Source organism: Larimichthys crocea, chromosome XVII (genome assembly GCF_000972845.2).
Source record: "Larimichthys crocea isolate SSNF chromosome XVII, L_crocea_2.0, whole genome shotgun sequence".
In the NCBI taxonomy this organism is placed as follows: Eukaryota; Metazoa; Chordata; class Actinopteri; family Sciaenidae; genus Larimichthys; species Larimichthys crocea.
In genome coordinates this window covers 14,685,179-14,706,301 of record NC_040027.1, presented here as the reverse complement: position 1 = coordinate 14,706,301, position 21,123 = coordinate 14,685,179, and the positions used below count along the sequence as shown (strand labels likewise).

The 21,123-nt window shown below is 42.8% G+C and overlaps 1 protein-coding gene across 3 annotated transcripts in view; it reads left to right on the top strand.

Annotated features, from left to right (window-relative positions):
• The window catches only part of sned1 (sushi, nidogen and EGF-like domains 1), a 30,314-nt gene that overhangs the window by 4,118 nt on the left and 5,073 nt on the right, over nucleotides 1–21,123 (top strand). For 2 of the 3 annotated variants that reach the window (XM_010739817.3, XM_019260314.2), the window contains 27 exons: nucleotides 5,776–6,063; nucleotides 7,009–7,149; nucleotides 7,276–7,438; nucleotides 7,522–7,647; nucleotides 7,931–8,044; nucleotides 8,517–8,630; nucleotides 9,217–9,330; nucleotides 10,435–10,479; nucleotides 10,591–10,698; nucleotides 12,109–12,201; nucleotides 12,329–12,463; nucleotides 12,826–12,945; nucleotides 13,234–13,350; nucleotides 14,423–14,566; nucleotides 14,978–15,151; nucleotides 15,252–15,365; nucleotides 15,460–15,573; nucleotides 15,673–15,786; nucleotides 15,892–16,008; nucleotides 16,136–16,423; nucleotides 16,529–16,712; nucleotides 16,956–17,068; nucleotides 18,294–18,572; nucleotides 18,656–18,800; nucleotides 19,153–19,235; nucleotides 20,448–20,546; nucleotides 20,852–20,968. In XM_010739817.3, the coding sequence (XP_010738119.2) occupies nucleotides 5,776–6,063; nucleotides 7,009–7,149; nucleotides 7,276–7,438; nucleotides 7,522–7,647; nucleotides 7,931–8,044; nucleotides 8,517–8,630; nucleotides 9,217–9,330; nucleotides 10,435–10,479; nucleotides 10,591–10,698; nucleotides 12,109–12,201; nucleotides 12,329–12,463; nucleotides 12,826–12,945; nucleotides 13,234–13,350; nucleotides 14,423–14,566; nucleotides 14,978–15,151; nucleotides 15,252–15,365; nucleotides 15,460–15,573; nucleotides 15,673–15,786; nucleotides 15,892–16,008; nucleotides 16,136–16,423; nucleotides 16,529–16,712; nucleotides 16,956–17,068; nucleotides 18,294–18,572; nucleotides 18,656–18,800; nucleotides 19,153–19,235; nucleotides 20,448–20,546; nucleotides 20,852–20,968 (3,763 nt within the window). The remainder of the gene's footprint in view (nucleotides 1–5,775; nucleotides 6,064–7,008; nucleotides 7,150–7,275; nucleotides 7,439–7,521; nucleotides 7,648–7,930; nucleotides 8,045–8,516; nucleotides 8,631–9,216; nucleotides 9,331–10,434; nucleotides 10,480–10,590; nucleotides 10,699–12,108; nucleotides 12,202–12,328; nucleotides 12,464–12,825; nucleotides 12,946–13,233; nucleotides 13,351–14,422; nucleotides 14,567–14,977; nucleotides 15,152–15,251; nucleotides 15,366–15,459; nucleotides 15,574–15,672; nucleotides 15,787–15,891; nucleotides 16,009–16,135; nucleotides 16,424–16,528; nucleotides 16,713–16,955; nucleotides 17,069–18,293; nucleotides 18,573–18,655; nucleotides 18,801–19,152; nucleotides 19,236–20,447; nucleotides 20,547–20,851; nucleotides 20,969–21,123) is intronic. The other variant, XM_019260313.2, reaches the window with a different exon arrangement.

Here is a 21,123-nt window from a genome sequence, read left to right as displayed (position 1 = left end):
AAAGCAGATGTGAGAATAAATGGTTATGATCAAAGGCATTTATTGTAGATCTATAAACTCGTGGACTGTTGAAAGACTCAAGCTTTTCTAGGGCTTGTTGAATACGTGTATAAGGTCGTCTGCAATTTAACATTTAAACAAAATTCGAATGCATTTTGAAACAATCCTGCCAAAAACGTGCTACAATGCGACTGCTCTCTTTAAAGATTGCACATCTGCTAGTGCTCATCTGCTCCTCTGAAGAGCTTCAACACTTGGAGTTGGTGCAGTTTCATTCACTCGCTTTCACTCACCACTATGTATGGCCCAAAGATGTGTGCATCAAGTTTTATTCTTTGTACTCTGCATGAGTGCTTTTTATATGCACGTGTGGGATGAGAGATGTGACTGAGTGATGTTAGAAACAGATAACAAGATATTTCTGCACGTACTTTAAAACGTCTGAAAAAGGCTTTATGTTTTAAAGTAAATGATGCATGTTAAAGGAACATTTTGGGAAATACATTTACTCGCTTTCTTACATTGAAATGTATAAATCTTTTCAAGATGGCTGCAGGTAAAGTAGGTGCAGTCACAGCTTTCTCGGTACATCAATTGCTTTTTGCTCAGTTCACTTTTTAAACCTGTTGACATCAACCCACTCCTAAACTTTTATAGTATGCTAACAATGCTGATCTGATCAACCAATGATCAAATTAAACCACCAAACTTTGGATGTGGAAAACACAATTTAGTTATGACAATCATTCATCCATTTCTGTATCAGCTGAAAAAACACACAACTTACCAGCTCAGCTGCAACAAAGTGATGCCCTAAACATCACAAATTGTCTGCCATTGAGTCCCCGGACACTGGGACTCACTGACTTGACTGAACCACAGAATATTGTTGACTTCAGTTCAATAGATCCACGTGTAGTTGGAAAGACTATGCATAATGTAAAAAGGAAACCGATAAATCCGGTGATCTCAAGAGAAAGCTAACCAATCCTTTACTGAATTTGCTAACTTCTCGATTTCTCAGGAAATGTTTCAAAGTCTTTGTAACTTGGCTGTTCCAATATTCAGAACTTTCTACATGTAATTACAGGTCTATCAACATCTTACCTACAGTCTCAAGGGTTGGAGAATTTCTCTGTAGCTGGGCAAATAATCTGTCATTTGAACAGCAAACTGATTTTTAACAGACAAATCAAATCTCTTTTGGATAAAGGTGGTGCTGTCAGAGCTGTGTTTCTCAACCTCAAGAAGTCATTTAAAGTTATCTAGCTTCAAATTATCTTAGGATACAATTAAATAATTAGAATAATATATGTTAAATCTATCTCAGTATGTCTGAGTACAGAATCATCAATCAGCTGCCCCCTGTCTGTCCACAGGTGTCCCACAGGGATCTATCCTGGGCCCATTGCTATTTACATTATATATTAATGATTTTCCCTCTGTATGTTCTGACACCAACATCCAAACACAGATGTTGCACTTTACGTACATGGTAGCTGTATGACGCAAGTTGCAACAAACTCACAAACTTTATTATTCATGTCACAGCACGGTTAAAGCAACTAAATGTGGCTCAGATGTTTTTCAGTTCTAGTGTGGAGCTAGATGTCTTTATGGAGTGATCGACTCCAAACTTTAAAAGCTCGGGTCAAATTCAACCGCTTAGGTTCATTCAAAATTACATGTCAACAGAGGCGGCTAAGATGTACATGCATTCTGTGGTCTTTTCCCACATCAGTTACTATTTAGCAGCCTGGTTGCAGGCCAGCACCACTACTCTCTAACAACACACATCATTACAGTCTTTGTATAAATAAACACTTGACAAAAACTCATCACACATATTCATCATTGCCCAATATTAAAATATATAACTTGTTGAGTTGGGAAAACCTGATTAAATATGTAGATGTTTGTCTTATGTACAGGATTATATATGGCTTGACCTCTCTCCGCTAAGAATGTTAACATAAGAAAGCTGCATATCAGTTCATAAGAGGTGCAGCAAGAGGGGATTTCATTATCCCATTGTGAAAACGTGTTTTCATTTCAGTAAGTCTGAACTCCCTGCAGTACAGTTACAGTTTATTTAGAGCTCATTTAAATAATGGTTAGTTTGCACTCAGCTCTGTCAGCACAGACAACTGCATCTCACTAAACTTCCCTCGCTGTCTGCAGTCGTCTGTTTATATCTGTCACTCATGTGTCTGCATGCATGCCCTCTTATTGCGGGTTTGCTTTTATTGTCAGACTGATTTATGTATTTAATATACCCTGCATGCCTTTTTTTTATGCCTGTTTCAGTGAGCGTCTAATAATGCAGCACAAAGTAACACTGATATCCTAATTGTGGCCTCTTTGCTAACTCTGGCACATTTACAGCAATCTCATTAATGTGCACTGTCCCTGTTAAATAAATCAACAAAGAGAAATTTTACCACTCTCATTTCATGTCTGTCCATTAAATATGAAGCTTCAGCCAGGAGATGGTTAGCTTAGCTGAGCACGAACACTGGAAGCTTGTTTGTGTAAAAACAACAAGTTGTGGTTTTACGGGAGGGGTACCAGACTATTACTTGGCCTGGCACAGTGACTTCCTGGAGTCTCCGCTGGTTGCCTGTTAAGCTTACAGTGACGACAAGACTTCAGAAAGTTACTGCACCCAGCCAAGAAATAGTCTGGTACATCTTCTCATCTAACTCTCGACCACAAAGCAAATAAGCACATTTCCCAAACTACTGAATTATTCAATTAAGATGCTAAGCCTACAACTTTATTCAAATGTATTCAAATACAATCATTAGTAGTCATGTTTTTGGTTTGCCAGCGTGTTAACATATTTTGGCCTTTAACTTTCTTCCACTTTTTCAGTGAATTTCCCATTTAACCTGTCTTTATTACAGCATTTCAAACACTCACATCTTTTGACAGCAGACCTCCACAGCATTTGCACCATGGAGGATGTGTTAATGTCCTTTCACACTGTTCCAGACAGGATTTATTGCCTCAATCTAAACTCTTTGGAGATAAAGGTGAGCCAGGGCTCAGGAGACAGGCCAATTGCACACACTGTAGTCACTTCCTTCGGTCTCGTCAAATAATTGGACAAACTTGTAACTGTGAAACCTCCGTTTTTTGACAAGGAAAACGAATGTTTTCCTGAGTTGATCCACGGGCACCTTTTTCATTCAGGGGTTTGCTTTGGCTTGACTTAAGCCAGATGAAAGTTTATTTTAGTCCATAAATTGCTTGGCTCTAAAGAAAACCACCCAAGCAAAATCCTGGATATATCCGGCGAAGAATTCCCAAAAAATAACAAGGGAGTTGTAGAGTGGAGTGGCACCACTGAGAGTGAGAGAAAGAAATATGGGGAGAGAGATGCTTCTTACAAGGTTGACTGATCGCACCTCTCTCCCCTGTGATTCTGACCTTGGTCATGTTACAACATAACACAAGGCAGCTCTGAACCCATTCACTCTCTCACATAAGTGTGATGCATAACCACCCTTCACTGGATCTCTGTACTAGTTATAGCCTTGTTGAAATCCATGAGAAGACGGAAAATATGTGATATGGAGCAAGAAAAAAAGGTCCCAAGTTCAGTTTAAATTCCTCTAAGGTCATTGCCATGTCAAAGTGGTCCCTTAAAAAATCTTAACAAGTAAGAAATACACTTGTTTAAACCGTTCCAGATGCTAGAAGATATTGGATTAGACGATTAAACATATTCCAGTATTGGACTATAAACTCTATTTAGTGTTCAGCATGATTTCTACACTAATTTTGCTGTAAGATGGGTGACGTCCAGACCGCTGCCACCACAGGTCTCTCATTAGTGGGTATGTGGGTGTGGGAGATTTGTAGTTCATGTACACCCCTCCATTCATCCAGCCCTGTGCCCTCTCTCTTGTTTTTCTCCCAGTATCAGATGGCGCTCTGGCTGACCCCTGGGCCCAGCCCCTGCAGTCAGTCCTCTTTTTTCCCCAACATCAGCCACGTTCTCACCACATCACGCTGATTCAGAGGGGAAGACTGTGGTCGGGCAATTAACTTAGCCCCCGTGCCGTGCCAAACAAAACTTCCTCCGCTGTTTTTACAGCAAAGTCCTTCAAATTATGGTTTTTATACATGCAGGGAGCAAAGCCGAGCCATCTGATGTTGCTTTGTCACTGTCACATGCCACTCGGCTTGAAAGCAGGAGATGCAAAGTTCATGCCAGCGATTAGAGGAAACAGGATAGGTGCCACGGTGGGAAGAATCTCCCCTTGTTGATAATATGCAGAAGTCATGTATGAATGAATGAATGAAGGCCTTTCATTGAGACTCAACCCTTCATCCTGGAGAACTTTCCTCTCAACTCAGGTTGAGTCAAAATGTATTGCATTGGTTGGTCGCAGACCACCTAATATTTGTATGTGTGACTCCACACTGCTGAATTGCTAAGAGCTACTTTAGAAATCTCTTTATCACTCTTCTTCTACTGGCACTTCCTTCACTGCACAACTTTTTCCCCTAAATAACCTCCATCCCACCCTGAAACATCCCTCATTTACTTCCTGCTGTACCTTTTTCCACAACTCATGGTGCCTCCTTTATCTGGCAGGAAACTCTCTGTTACAGACATACACTGTCTTGGTTCTGTGGCCTTTAGTTTGCAGCACTTTTGAAATCCATTTCCTCCTTTAAGCTGATTTTTTGGTTTTGTTTGTTTGTTTCGTAAGAGTAGAGTTAATATGGAACTTACTGTGCGTTTCACAGATGTGCTCTCTGCTGGATGTGTAAATGATCGACCACCATGTTTCTACTGCAGCCCAAAACAGCTCTTGATATGGCCTTTTCGTTTTTCATACATACATTTAAAAGGGGATGGTGAGGTGAGGGGTATTCAGTGGGTTTCACGACTCAATGCCACTAAATCTTACACACTGGACCTTCAGCGTGTTCTGCCAAAAATATCAATGAATGCAGCTTTATGATGTAAAGATGTATAATAACGTATGTATAAACAATAATCGTCACTATAAATCTATGATCAAATGAATTGCTTTGTCTATGAAATGTCATAAAATGTCATGAAATGGTAAAAAAAACCCACCACAATTGTCATTAAATTGCAGTTTTGTCTGAGCAGCAGTCCAGAATTTAGCAACACCAAATTTGGAATAATATAAAGCAGACAACACCAGAGAACGCTAACCTTTGAGAGAATGATTGATGAATGATTATTTTCAGTTCAGTAACTAATAAATTACCTAATTCCTTTCAGAAATACACTACAAACACTGACCTTTTTAAAGTTGATCTTTTCAAAGGTTTATATTTCACAGTGCAGCACTTAGCTACAGCGCTGACTGCGTTTCTCACAGAGGAGATATGTGGACGAGAGGACGATGGGTTCATTTATTTGGTTACTTTGCTGTTGGCAGGCATCTGTGGATTTAAAGGCCGTGAACGTCCGTCACGGTGTGATGACTTTGCAGGTGCGTGAGCAGCAGAAACTTGGTTTTCTCAGCTGCCGTCATTTCACGGAATAACAGTAGTGTCTGTTTGCTACATGAGAAGTGCAAACATCCGTTATGGGAGCGTCCACTGCTCCATGTTGCTGTTTGCACCACAAGGTCAGACTACCTCTGTTTGTCCACCTTCGCCTCTACTCCTTAACACTCCCACTCTAACCCTCCTTCAACCTACAAACACACAGTGGCTTCATCTGACAGCTCGGACAAAATATATCACTGTATGATACTCTAACTTCATCTCTCTCCTCTTCAGGTTAACAACAATGGCTTGGTATCTTTCCTGAGAGAGGTGTCTCAGTTCACACCTGTGGCTTTTCCAATCGCCGGAGACAGAAGGGTTGTGGCACCGTTCTGGGCTGATGTGGACAACCGTCGAGCTGGGAGAGTCTTCTACAGAGAGAGCAAGGAGCCTTCCATCCTGAGGAGGGCCTCAGGTGATGTCAAGACGTACTTTCCAGAGTTCCCCAACTTCAACGCAACATGGGTCCTCATCTCTACGTGGCTTCAAGTTACTTTCTTTGGAGGCAATTCCATGACACCGGTATAAACTCACACTTTACTGTACAGCTCTCCCTCTGCCATGCAGTTATTGCTCAAAAACTTCTGTTTTTCTATGGAAGTACCTTCAGGGCAGTGATTCCAGTGTAAAATTTCAGTTGACCTCTCCAGTAAACATACTTCTTTCTTCTAGGACGGGAGTTAAAAAGTCACGATATCTAGTAAGCTGTCTGCTAAAATACACTAGTGTGCCATACCTCCCACCAACTTGACTCAGTTTTCTAACATCTTAAATCTGTTTGTTGCCACTGAGAGTGTATGAAAACTAGTTAACAAGCTGGTAGAGAAGCCAAAGTAAGCTTTACAGTCTGTGTGGCTTCTCTCTTGGTCTCCCTCCCACAGTCCAAAGACACGCACTTCAGGATTAACTGGTGACTATAAATTGCCCCTAGGTGTGAATGTGAGTGTGAATGGTTGCTTGTCTCTATGTGCCCTGCGATGAACTGGCGACTTGTCCAGGGTGCATGCTGCCTCTCGCCCTATCAGCGGGGATAGGCTCCAGCCCCCCGCGACTCTAATGAGGATAAGTGGTTGCTGAAAATGGATGAATGGATAATAACCAGTTGAAATACTTGTAAATGAATAAATGGTTGAGAGATCCAGCTTCTATCACTCCAAGCTGCACTGGTGTTACTTAAGGATAGGCCTTCTGTACCCTCATCCAATAGGGAGGAACTTCTAGGAACCACTGGCCTAGATAAGCTCAAAATCCCAGGAAACAGCCTCATTGTTAATGTTTAAAACTGTGATATAATACTCTATGTGGTTACAAATCACAACTATTCTGTGTCATTCTAGGAGTCTCTAGCCCGACTGAGATTTAGGAATCTGTACCATTAATATGAGCAGACTGTCCGATGCATGCATTATTACCATATTTCGTGGAAATCAGGAAATGGTTTAACCAAGCCTGTTCTTCTGTGTGCAGGTAAATACTTTCCAAGTGGTGCTTATTACAGATGGAGAGCTTTCCTTCACGATATTCCAGTACAATAACATCACTTGGACCACAGGAATGCATGCCAGCAGTGGAGGAAACCTGGCTGGGCTGGGAGGGATTGCAGCACAGGTAAGATCACATGGTTATTTGCTGATGAGCTGCGTCCGGGAGGATTCAGCCTAATTTTGTCAGGTGTCTTTACTCTAATCCAGCCATCTTTTGTGATGTCTGCCTCCTTTGCTACTCTCTTCCCAGGCAGGTTTCAATGCCGGTGATGGCAAGCGCTATTTCAACATCCCCGGCTCACGCACAGCTGATGTGGTGAACGTTGAGGGAACCACCAACGTGGGCTTCCCAGGCAGATGGGTCTTCCGTATAGATGACGCAAATGTGGAAGTGGGTGGCTGCAATAACTCTGGTGAGACGTCTTTCTAAGAGCTTTCTGCTCCTGGCTGTCTTTATTTCTTTTAGGACTCTTGTTTCATTGACATTTCTCTACAGCATCAGTGTGCCCACACCTGCGACCATGTCTGAACGGAGGCCAGTGCATCGACGACTGTATTACAGGCAACCCCTCCTTCACTTGCTCCTGCTTGGCAGGCTTCACCGGCCGACGATGCCAGATCAGTGAGTTATTGTTGACATCGTTTCCTGCTCTGTTGTGCCTGACACACACGCCACACACTGTGAATGAATACCTGTCTACCTGAGGTCAGCCAGGAAAAATAATGTTGAAAATAAATAAAATACTCGGTTTCACCCGACCTGCCAAAGGGACACTCCTTAATACCTGTATCAGCTTCATGCCAATCTGTTGCACTTTCCTCGGACATTACTTTACTTGCTAACTTGGCCAGATGTTTTCTTCTAATTAAAAAAGTCACACTACCTCCTTTGTTTGTCTCCATAGATGTCGACGAGTGTGCCTCATATCCCTGCCAGAACGGAGGCACTTGTGAAGACCAGATTAATAGTTTCATCTGTCACTGTCCTCCCGGATACACTGGGATTCAGTGTGAAACAGGTACAAAGAATGCTTTGCCTCAAAGCTGTGGAAACGATAAGACTCGCATGTGCATGCATATCGTTTAACACAACAGCAAGAAATGGCTCCGAAACACGCTGAAATTTTACATGTACATCAATCCACACTTCTCCTCTTACCCTCTGCATGCTCAAATAGGCCGAAGACCAGGAAAAACTCTGATTAATTAAAGTATTTTTGTGCCTCATTAAGCAGTTTCCACACACACACACACACTCACACTCACAAAATCTTTCTGAATATCTCGGTCCAGCCTCTCTGGAGCTTCTGTGCCTATTCCCACAGTCCAGCCTGTGGAGATGTATCAAACCTCTTCTCATACCTTTCACCGCCAGCAGCACATACTTGCAGAGTGAGGGGAGCAGTGTGGCGGATATATTAATCAGCTGAGTAAATATTCCACGATCGTGTCTCTCTCTGTCCCCCCTGTGTGTGTGTGTGTGTGTTACAGACATTGACGAGTGCAAAGACAGGCCATGCCTCAACAACGGCTCGTGTGTACAAGGCGCTGGCAGTTTCACCTGCGTGTGTGAACTGGGTTACACTGGTGTCCTGTGCGAGACAGGTGAGCTGGGTTTTTCACACTCCGGGGGGAAAGTAGGCATCTTTCCTCCGGAGGAAATATTTTCTGCTGCTTTCTACATCAAACTCAGTCATTTTGGCAGATGTTTTTATCCAAAGAGTTTCCAAGTCTACCTAGACAAATGGGTCCAAGTTGAAGTTATGGTTGAATTCATTTGCAAACAAGTCTTTTTTTCTTTTTCTTTTTTTCTTGGGTCACACAATGTAGCAACGAGCCACAGTGAGGAAGTTCACTGAAGTCAGTTCAGTTTCCATAAAGACCTTTACTAATCTCACTCTTGTGATTGATTGTTGATGAAACTTAAACCCGCTGGGGAATTAAATTATCAGACCCTGCACAGTTCATGAATCTTTGTATCTACATGAGACGGGATTGCTCTTAATACCAGACACCTGGTCAATGAAACTCTATGCTTTCAGAAGGGAAGTTCAGTGCTCTTAATCCGGCTCAATGTCTTAGACAGCAACCTTTTGCTTTTCCATGTGAACACTGAAAAAATCTTAAATCTTAGTGTGAATTGAATCAACAGTGGATCAGCTTCTTCTTTTTTTTTTTGTTCATCCACCAGACATCAACGAATGCGAATCACAGCCCTGTCTGAACGGAGGAGAGTGTGTCGACAAGGTGGCGAACTTCACCTGTATTTGTCCCGCTGCCTTCACTGGACCGCTCTGCGAGACAGGTGACTCGAATTGTGCCTGATGTTGACGTAGCCCAAACATCTTACTTTTTGCCTTTCTGTTTGGCTTCAGGTCATGTCGCATTTTTCCAAGTGGGACAAGCACAAGGAGAGTCTTGTCAAACCTCTTTGAGAGCAAAGCAAGTGTTTACGGCTGTGAACTTTAAGTTTAAATGAGCTGGATCTGTCACTTCACTCCAGTGTTACACCAAATGCTATTAAGGATTTCAGCTGTATTACTACTGTGAACGTTTTCAGCATATTTTATTTGCCTTTATAGTATTTAATAGGGTCACAACTCTTGACAACTGTAAAGAAACGAAAGAATTTTAAGAGAATGTTTGCTGCCATGTCTTGTGCTGTTGCACTTGCTCGGTCACTAATTTTTGATCATAGGTAATATAATCATAACAAACAAACGTTGCTTTAAGACTCTCAGATTTCCAACCCCAAAATCACCACTATAATAATTCAGTTTAGTTTAGTAACAGCCATCAAAATACAGTTTGTATGTAAGTATGATAAAACGCATTTGCAGTGGCAATATAGCTAAAATTTACAATAATAAAGTCACAGAATCTCAGCCTAGCTGCATGTCAGTCTAATAAAGTATCTCTTTTCCTCTGTTACTTACAAGCCTTGCTCTCCTAAATTGCAAAATAAATCTGATATATTTTGATTTTATTCGCACATTAACATAAATGCGTTAGTCTGTTTTTTAAACAATAGAAATCTCTTAAATCTAAAAAAGAAAAGAAAAGAATTGCTGAATAATAAACCTGAACAAACTATGTAATGGTAAACCTGCTATTTCTTGATACCTATCAGCCAGTATGCATCAATACCAATATATCTCCGATACGCTGATATTGGGCATGTCTCATATACTCATATCATATCTTCCTCTAGTTAGTGGTATCTAGTCATGCAGATGGTTTTGGGTTTATTTGCCCTCTTCTGGAGATAACTGTCTCTGAGATGTCTGCTGCCAACCCAAAAACATCTGCCTTACTAAATACCACCGGAGATAAGAGAGGAAATATGTTTTGTTGCTATTATTTGGAGGAACCAAACCCTTTAAAACACGTTCCTGTCTTCCTCTCTCAGAATTGGTGCTTGAGGTCAATTCAACTGAGGCAGAAAACCAAACAGGTAAAAGCAAGTACAGCTTACAGCTCAAGCCAAATATTTCCACACGCCGCTTGATTCTTACACCTCAGCCTGTCACTGTGTTTTTTTTTTGGTTTTTTTTTCCATACGCAGCCCCGTGTGAAGACGAAGACTGCAAGAAGCAGCAGATCTGTGAACACACCAGCTCGGGAATCTCCAACTGCACATGTGCTGCGGGATTCTACGGTGACAAGTGTGAAGGTATTGTACGCCTGGCCCCGGCTGACTGCTCGCTGCAGGCAGCTGGGCAGGTAGAAAGCAGACTGGGGTATTTAAAGAGGAGCTGTGCTATCCCACAGGAATTTGGAGCTCTGCCCTGGAAGAGGCTGCTGTGATGATGGATTATTGTAATTATCAAAACTGACACGGCCTCGCCCAGTTTACTACGGGAACCAGTCGCTTGATGTTGTGAATAATTGTTTTATAGCACATTTTATTAGTTTACCAACAAGAGGAAGTGCTTTGTCTAGACTTGAAAAGGCCTCTTTATGAGTCAAAGCTGGTCTTTGGTATTCAGGTCATTTCTTCAGACAGAGCTGTTGGAATATGCATGCTTCCACACCGCTACTTGCTTCTCTGGAAGCCGGCCATTGCACCACACTATAGTTTCAAGCACAGCTGCTGGTTGCATAACCATAGGGCAATTTGAACACAAAATATGTAAAACGCTATCATCCTCAACTAATGCTTCATACCTTCCGCTTATGAACGCATATTAAGTCATTTCACATCATGCTTAATGTCAGTATTATTATATTTGTTTTAGGAAACAATCACGGAGCCCTTTAAAGCTAATTCAGGCTCCAGTGGGAGGTTAGTGTCACACTCTGATAGCAGTTGTTGCAAGCATTTTCCCCCCACCAAAAGCTCTTTAATAGTATTTGAGCTATTGCAAATGCATGCTACCTCTCACCCTTGAGCTGAAATAACTATCAGTGCTTATATAGGCTCTCTTAAATCTCCCAAATACTTTCCTGCCTGGCTCACTTGGAAGGCACAGTGGAAAAAGGAGCATGATCCTCCAAGGAAGAGAAAGTAGTGGGACTCAGAAGTGCCTAATCAGGCTCTTAGATCAAAGGGGCCCGGGCCCGCACAGGTGGCCAATGAAAGTGTCTCTCGCAAATTAACAATCCATTAATTGCCCTCGGGGGCCATACGTTCTGGTCACAAAATATGCTCCATATCATCAGAAAAATAATACCCTCCACTGAGCTCCCGGGACTTCAAAGTGGAGCCACTTAGCTGCGATACGGCTACGTCCTTTGATCGGCTGCTTGCAATTAGGAAGGAGAGGGAAATAAAAAACATTCTTACAATTTGTACTGAGCGGATGTGCGGCGTGCTGACTGGTAATCCTCTGCTCCTGTGAACTTTGTTGTAAAAGAGAAATGACAGCGAATCAATACATAGTTTACTGCGTGGCAGATGAAAGAAGCTCAACATATGGTACACATGTTGACCATTTGTACCTTCTGCCAATGTTTACATGTAGGAATAAAAAAAATAAAAAAACTTAACATAATGTAACTACTTGCTTTCAAGTAGCTCGAGCAAACTTTCCAGCTTTCTCTCTCTCACATGCTCTCTCTCTCTCTCCTCCTGTGTCTGCAGAGGAATGTCTTTGCCAGAATGGGGGCGTCTGTGTGGACAGCAATGGGACTTGTGAATGCCCTTCAGGCTACACAGGACTCTACTGTCAGTTTGGTAGGTATGATAACGTATAAAAAAAAAAAAGTGTCTCGCAGGAGGTTTGTGTCTGCATGAATGTGGAAAATATTTTGGGGTCACTTGTAAGATCACAAAAGTCAAATGACAAATCCCTTCCTCTCAGAAGTAACTCAGACGCCGTGCAGTAACAGCAGGCCGTGTCCTGACGGAGGCCCCTGTTTGGAGTATGGAGGGACGTACCTGTGCACATGTCAGACCAGTGCAGCAGAGCTAGATCATAAGGACTTCTACCCCTATGGTAAGAGCCTCAGGCACCAACCCAACAACACGGCACTTTGCAGCTATGTGTCATTGCATGAGCAGCCGGTTTCTATAGCGACAAACACATTTTGAAACACACTGCTCTTGACAAGTGTCACTTTGTGTTTTTTAAAAGGAATGGTCACATTTGCAGTTTACATTTTACGACGTGGAGAGACATTTCAGAATGATTCATGCTGCTGCTGAACACTCAGAGGAGATTTCTTGCATTTGATCCCATCATAAAATGACAAATAATCTGTGTTTTTCGAACGTTGGACCAAGTCTGTGTGCTTGGATAGGATTTACCGTTTTCCCAGTGCAATGGAACACAGTCAAGTATCGGTGTGTGTTTTTCAGTACAGCCCCGATCCGTCTGCGACTCCTCTCCGTGTCTGAATGGGGGCTACTGCTACGAACGGGATGGAGGCTACACCTGCGAGTGCAAATACGGATACTGGGGGAAGCACTGTGAAAAAGGTAGCACAACTGATCAAAACACAAGAAGAATCATGTGAACCTTTACCAAAACATCTCTCAAACTTATTGCTCAGGCTCAAATCCAGCTTCAAATGCACCAGGAAACATGCTATTACTTGTAATGCTGCTTGAAATATTACAATGCTGAAAGGCTTATGATAATTTCTACTTTTCAGGCTATTTTCCCTGACTTGAATTGCAAATGTACTGGAACAGATTTATTTTGTACGATTGAAAGCCAGACTGGTTTTCTACTTCAAGGATTCCCTTCTCCGTGTCTCTTTCCAGTTAGACTCAATACCTGTGCTTCTGGTCCCTGCCGCAATGGAGGCTCATGTAAGGAAGAGGCAGGGAGCTACAGATGTGTGTGTCCTTACAGATTCACTGGAAAACACTGTGAAGTGGGTGAGTGCCAGCCTTGTGTAAAATTCAAAACCTTTTTCACACTCGACTCACGGTAACTAATACAACGCCAGATGCAAAAAACATAATTTTTTATTTTAGGATCATCACCAAAATCAGACTTTCTCAAGTCAAACCAACACTGCAAACTGAAGGCTTCGTCTGTTCTTCTTTTAAGTGTTTAAAGTATCCTTAAAAGGCTTTCGGAAAACTTATTATTTATTATGAATACTTCAGCCAGGACTTTAAATATTACTAAAAAAAACAAAGAAATCACATTACACCACTGCTTGTCACACTGTGGTTGTTAATCTTTCAGAATGGATTTTGAAGTCGTTTTACTTGTTTATAAAGCCTTATCATCTTACTATATCAGGAAAACCTTCTGTTCACTAACAAAGACCACGGCAATATTGATTTAAATTTAGACAGGTTTATTGTGGATAAAGTTGAACCGAGATGATGTGCTGTAGAAGGGATGAGGGATGGAAGGATGATGATAAGGGTAGAGGGATGGATGGGTAAAGGATGAGAGGAGAAACTGGGGTCGTTGATTGTTCAGTGTCGGCAGTGAGAGAGGAGAGAAAACCGGGAGGGAGTTGAGACTCTGAGGGGGAGAACTGTCTCTTCGTTGCTGTATTTATTAGAGCTGCATGTTTCCTTTGATTAAGTACTTGAAATGCAGAAATGGGATGAGTTCAAGGTGTGGTATTTGTTTCTGAACCTAGTTCTAAAACTTTTTTTGATGTTCCAACAGAACATCTTTCATCGCCTTTCTCTTTCTGTTGTGTGTACTGTTCTGTGGTGTACCCTCCCTATGGATCTGAGAACAGCAAACACTTCTTAATTAAATTAATTAAAGCCTCTTTTTAATATGGCTTTAATTTGGAGTTGTTACATTTGAATCTTTAGTGTTTATATCATTTAAATCATTTCTTCAAGTTGGTGTTATTGTTATTGTTTTATGTTTTATCATTAGAATTACTTGCTGTAAAGCTTTTTTCTAAGAGGAGCTAAGACAATAAAAGTATTGTTATTGCCAGTGATAACCCTCAGTGTGAATGTTTTCTTGCAGGGAAGCCAGACCCCTGTGCCTCCAGCCCCTGTCTGAACGGTGGGACGTGTTTTCACTACATAGGAAAGTACAAATGCGAATGCACTGAGGACTTCAGCGGCAGACACTGTGAAATAAGCAGGAGCTCAGTACAAACCTCCACAGGTAAGCAGACTGTGTGTCACTACACAATAATGTCCGGAGCTAAAGTTTGTACAATGTTAACTCAAATAGATTAAGTGGCGGGGGATATCCAGAGCTGTGAAGTGTAGAGATACTGGCTCTCCATCTGAAGATAATCTTAGCAGTGTTGCTGCACCGGAGGCCCCGCATTTACAGATATAGAACGGCTGCATAAACTATATAAAGTAAGACCTGATTAGGTCTGATGATTCATGTCTACACACTGTAAGAGCACGCTGGAGCTAATTTTAGGAGGACAAAAACAGAGCGCCTGGATGAAAAACACCTCTGTTGCCAATAGTCTGTCCAGGATGAGCTTGTTTGAGCCGCCAGTGTTTGTGAGCTTGTGTTACTATGCAGCGCTGTTGACATTATCAACGTGTTTGCATTCAGAGCTGGGCTGCGGGCTGCCTCCACAAGTGAAGCACGCTGAGGTCCAGTTCTCCTCGACAACACCAGGCTCCATCGCTGTGTATATATGCCACTCAGGCTTCATGTCTGTGCCCAGAGCCACTCAGAGCATCTGTGGTATTCAGGGAGACTGGAGCCAGCCACCCATTTGTGAGGGTCTGTAACATTGTGTCCAACACTCAGACACACAAAACCACTGAATGATCCTGGAGTATTAGGTTAATGTCACTGATTTCTTTATTTACACTCATTACAGAGCTCAATGAATGCCTATCACAGCCTTGTCTCAATGGCGGTACATGTCGGAACCAGGTTGGATCCTTCCATTGTGAGTGTGCTGTCGGCTTCAGTGGAAAGCGCTGTCAGACAGGTAAAGTCTGATCAACATCTTATCATATTCCATGCCAAAATTCAGTGTACACATATGTAGTTCCTGTGTATATGTGTGTTTTATCTCCCTTAAGACATAAATGAATGCCTGTCTGAACCCTGCAAGCACGGAGGGACATGTGAGGACCAGCCTGGCTCCTACTTGTGTCAGTGTCCACAAGGCTTCAAAGGCCAGAGCTGTGAAATAGGTACAGTACTCATTCAATCAAGCCTGTTACTTTACTTTTAAAGCTCACACACTTTTAACAGCACCGCAATCAAATTCTGCCGTAAATATCTGTGTGCAGAGCAGGACGGGTGTGATTCCCACCCCTGTCTAAATGGAGGAGCGTGTCGGGGTTACAGACGAAATTATTTGTGCATATGCAAAGATGGTTTCTTTGGGGACCAGTGCCAGATGTGTAAGTGACTTTGCTCTGCCTCGCAAGTCTGCTTTGTTGGCGTTAGTTCAAGCCAATTCACATGAACCATATCGTACTAACTTGCTTGTCTTTGTCACCACCTAGTGGAGAATCCATGTGTACTGCAGCCGTGTGGAAACCGTGGCCTCTGCAGGAGTGACAGGAGAGGCAACTACAACTGTGTTTGCAAAACTGGACACACGGGCAAAGACTGTGAGAAAGGTAAGAGTCACACCAAATTACATCAGCGCGTCACCCCATACTCTGTAGCTCATCCTCTGTATTGCAAAGACAACTCTGTAATTATTTAATGTATGGATTAGACATGTAAGGTTGCCACTGTTCCCAGACCTGTTGCCTCCCTCTGGTCTCCATGTGCTGCGTGTGGAGGAGAGCGAGGTGGAGCTTCGCTGGGACGAGCCGGAGCCCTCTCACAGCCTGATCAGCGGGTTCGTCGTCACTTACGGTCCTCAGGGCCGGAGCAATCGCAAATCAGACATCCTGGACAGACAGAAGTCCACCCACGTCATGCGAGGCCTTGTGCCCGGCTTGCTGTACAACATCTCCACCTTCTCCACCAAACGAAACACCAACAGCAACGACGTCAGCCAGCCTGCAACTGCACTAATACGCACCAGTGAGCAGACGCTTTAATGATGTAGCAGTAAGGTTCACGGAAAGTGTTTGTCTTTGTGTATTCACACGAGTTTGAAATGTGTAATTCTGTGTGTTTCTGTGCTAGGACCTCGGCGGGTGGAGCAGCTGCAGGTGATCAATGTGACCTCCTCTCAGGTGTGGCTGAGCTGGCTGGTTCAGGCAGCTCGTCACGCAGCAGTCAGCAGGGTGCATTTGTCTCTGCTGCCTTCAGATGGGAGTGAGGCTCGGACTGTTGTGCTCAACACGAGCACCACTGAGCATACCTTCAGGTCAGGTTCTGCACTGATAACCCAGAACGCATCATACACACCTGCAGTATCCTATCCGTCCACTGAAAGGTGCTGTTTGATGTGCTGCATTTCGAGTTAGTTTGGGGGTGATATACCTTTAGACCACTAGAGGACACTCTTTCATCACTGTTTGACAGTGTTGCGAGGATGATGATGGTGTCAGGTTATCAGGCTTTGTCTGCTGTAGTGCAATGTTTTTGTGTGCCTCTTTGTGTTTCCCAGCTCGTTACTCCCCGGTCAGATGTACACGGTGGATGTTGTGACTCAAAGTGGCATCAGATCGGATGAGTTTCCCTCCACCAGCCACTCAGCCGGACCTCTGCAATTCTGGACAAGTAGGTTACATATCAGCAGCCAAGAATATATTACACTGAAGTTATGAGGATGATAATAACATGATAGATATCACCATTTTAGGGGGCTTCACAATCACAACATTCAACATTTGTGTGTACGATTTAGGGGAATATACTGTAGGTATGTTTTCATTAGTTTATAAAATATAACAGACACTAATGAGTTTCTTGTGGCATGTTTTTTGTGAGTTTCACAGTTTCTCCTACACATTTTAAGGGGAGGGTGAGACAATTTGTTTACAATCTACCACTTGCCACCGAATCCTACACACATCCTACAATGGAAGAAAAATCAGGAAAAACCACAGAGGAGAGATTTGTCTCCTAGGACGGACACACATGCAATAGATGTCGAGTTAACAGAACGCACCAACAAACTCATATTATATTAATGTTATTATATTTTCAGGATGACAGGCAATCGTTCAGAAAGTGCAGTTTAAGTTGACAGTCCAGTGCGACAAGCGGTAAAAACATCAGCACCAGCATTACAAGGACAGGCTGGTGTCGCTTCAAAGTTCATTAGGAAAGGGTCCGATACTGCAGATGAGACAGTTCTATCCCACGGTGTTCCCACGGTGTTCCCACGGCTACGATCAGGTTCAAACTGAGCCAAACGTATCAAAAAATGCAGAAAAGGCTTTACTAAGACAGTCAGAGGCCTTATGTAGGTAAATATCGAAATCACCAATAACTAAAATCTAATCCGAATGAGTGACAAGGCAACGAGTGATGAGACAAAATCTCCAAATTCTTCTGATAATTGGAAAATAGGGGCCAGGTGGTCTATAGAGTACAACACGGTAAAATCCAGTTCCCTGCAAAAGGGAATTTCTAGTTAATGGAGCCTCAAAATGAATTAAATTTAATATCTAGTTTGGAGGTTAAGCTGAAAATGGATTTATAGATTATACCCCTACCCGGTTTAGCTTCTGAGCAGCATGGACCAAAGTATAGTTAGATGGGGAGGCCTCATTTAATGGCACGAATATGGAATAGACAAACCATGTTATGTATAAATCAAACAGTTGATGTAATAATCGTAACAGGTACCTTTTAGTGTTAGTTTAAGTTTTGTTCGCGTGAGAGTATGAATGGGTATATACAGTAGTGATTGCTTTAGATGTGTTGTTTTGTAAACAAAAAGAATATTTTTTTTTACATCATCCATGAAACAATCTGACCACCCACATTTTCCCCTCAGGGCCTCTTCCCCCTCAGAACCTCTCCCTGTCACACGTGACCACTAATTCGGCGTTGATCACCTGGAGCCGACACCCGAGAAACGTCCCAGATGGCTTTGTGGTCAACGTGACCCGGGGGTTGAATACAAGGAGTCGCTTCCTGCCCAATGGGAAATTAGGATCATATACCCTGCGTGAACTGACGCCTGGACAGCACTACTATGTGGCTCTCATGTCCGTCAAAAACACAGGGCAGGAACAGATCCACAGCACACCTCAACACTTAGCCTTCGCAACCTGTGAGTAGTAGCACAACATAAACTCTTTGCTGAATTTAGCAAAATTCAAAACATTTTAAAAACAATTTCTGTTACATTTCCAGTGCCAATGGAGGCAAGATCAGGGAGAAGAGAGAGGCCATCCGCGACTGGACAGGGGACTCAGGTTGGACGCACACTTCCCCTGTCTCAGCCTCAGGTCCTTGGAGGCGCAACAGAAACAGACAAAAACTCAGAGGAGTTGCCCAGGTAGAGTGTTGTCGGTGATTATTAAAGGTCCAGTGTGTAAGATTGAGGAGTATTTCTTTGCAGGAATGTAATACAGGATTGATTAGTCTGTTTTCATTAGTGTATAATAACTTGTGTATAAGAATTGTTGTGTTTTTGTTGCCTTAAAATTAGCCTTTTATGTTTACATAGAAAGAGCGGTCCTTTTCCATGGAGTGAATCAAATACTGATCTAGATATGGCCTTTTGCTTTTTATGTGAATTTCACAGAGTTTTTCTGAAATGAGAGAGTATTAATTTGGTTGCAATCTGCAACTTTACTGCAACTTCACCTGTCGGTGTTAAACAATCGTCATTGTTTTCTGTGTTGCAGATTCACAGAGCTCATTGACAGAAGGGGAAGGATAACGGCCAAGTTCACTCACTTGCCTCGAAAAGCCATTCGACATCGTACTAGTAAGTACAAGCAGGAGCGACGATCCAGAACACGGCAGCACATCTGGTCTTCGGTCAGTTCAAAAGGACACGTTACCCCGCTGCTCAGCGATCCCCACTGGCTACCTGTAGCAGCCCACATTAAATTCAGATCACTAATGCTGACTACAAAGTAGTTTCCTGTTCTGCACCCACCTACTTGAATGCCCTTATACAGACATGTGTTACCTCCCAACTGTTGCACCTGGCTCTGCCACCCGTACACTCAGGACAATCCAAACTTTTCTCATCTGTTTTTCCCCGTTGGTTGAACGTCCTACCAGTTCCTACCAGATCAGGCGCGTCCCTCTCTACCTTTAAAAACCTCCTGAAGACCTTCAGCTCTTCAGAGAGTACCTCCTCTCCAACACTACCAACAACTGGACATGCTAAATCTGTCCCCCTTCTTGAACTATCACTTGTTTCTATGAGAGTAGTACTCATTGCTGCACTAACATGCTCTCATCACACAAATGTAACTACTCGATAGATTTTATCTGCTTTTACAGCCAGATTCATTCACTATAGCATGACTCTGACGTCTATGAAAGCAACGTGACATACTGAAACGGTTCTGGTTTTCTCAGGATGTCCTGAGCACAATGAAAGAGTAATCTTATTTGCTTATCTTGATGCAGATGGAATAACTTAAGGCCGCCGTCCTATAACCATATGGTCCTAACCGTGGCCTGTCTGGATGAAATATAGCTGCCCCTCTAATGTAAACTGGACTCTCTGATATCACACAAACAGTTATCTGACATGTTGTTGCTTTTGAGAAAGCAAGACGAGTCAGAAAACAATAACTTTCAGGAATAAACTTTTTTATTTTTCATATGATCATTTTTTTTGTAACATATTTTCTCTTTTCTTTTAAGCCTAAAGCATCGCAGCGCAGAGGTTTACAGCCTAAACTGTTTTACAGATGTTATCTTGTGCTCTAGAGAATAAGCTTCCTTTCTGCCAGTGTTCTGCCCTTCTTAATGATGTTACGCCCATGATGTCATAATATGATTATGACCATTTTGTCGGATCAGTCATGCCATGTTTTTTTTCATTGCTGGCTGGCTGGCCAAGCTGAGGAATGTGTCCCATTTAGTACATCTACTTTTTTCCGGAGTCACCCTGCAGTCTGTCATTCATTTTGTCTTTTTGACGCTGATTCATGACAGGAAATGTTTTCCGCCCTTGCAGAACCTGACCCACCGATTAGATTAGAGAAGATGGAAGAAACGACGAACAAAATCAGCCTCGCGCTAGAGATTCAAGAAGAAGGTTTAAGCACAAAGCCTGGTAGGTGTTTTTGCTGTTTGTTCCAACAGGTGGCACATCTGCACCGGCTGATATATGAGATGAACGTCCTGTTGGAAAGAGACTGCTCATTAGTCTTTCATTATGTGTGTTTGCCAAGCGCTGTGATTGAAACATCAATGAGGATGCTAACCTTGATGTAGATTCAGAAAAAGAGAACTGGTCTCTGAGCTAGAGGCTATCAGCACATGGTATCAGCTGTAGATAATGTGGAGTAGTGGGCCTGAAACCTGAGACCCACACCCGTTCTGTAACTGTGGACATTGATGGCAGCTGTTGTCTCTTAGAGCTGCCACAGGACTGCCGCAGCACGCCCTGCCAGAACGGAGGTACATGTGTGAACGGAGGCGACTCCTTCATCTGCGACTGCGCGGCGGGGTTCAAGGGCAAACAGTGTGAACTGTGTAAGTTTATGTGCTTCCTCCACACACACACACACACACACACACACACACACACACACACATCGATAGGGGGTGGGCTCAGTGAAAGCAGCATTTTGGCAAATGTTCAAATGTGTTGTTTAGTCATCCATTCTGTTGCTGATTCAGGACATCAA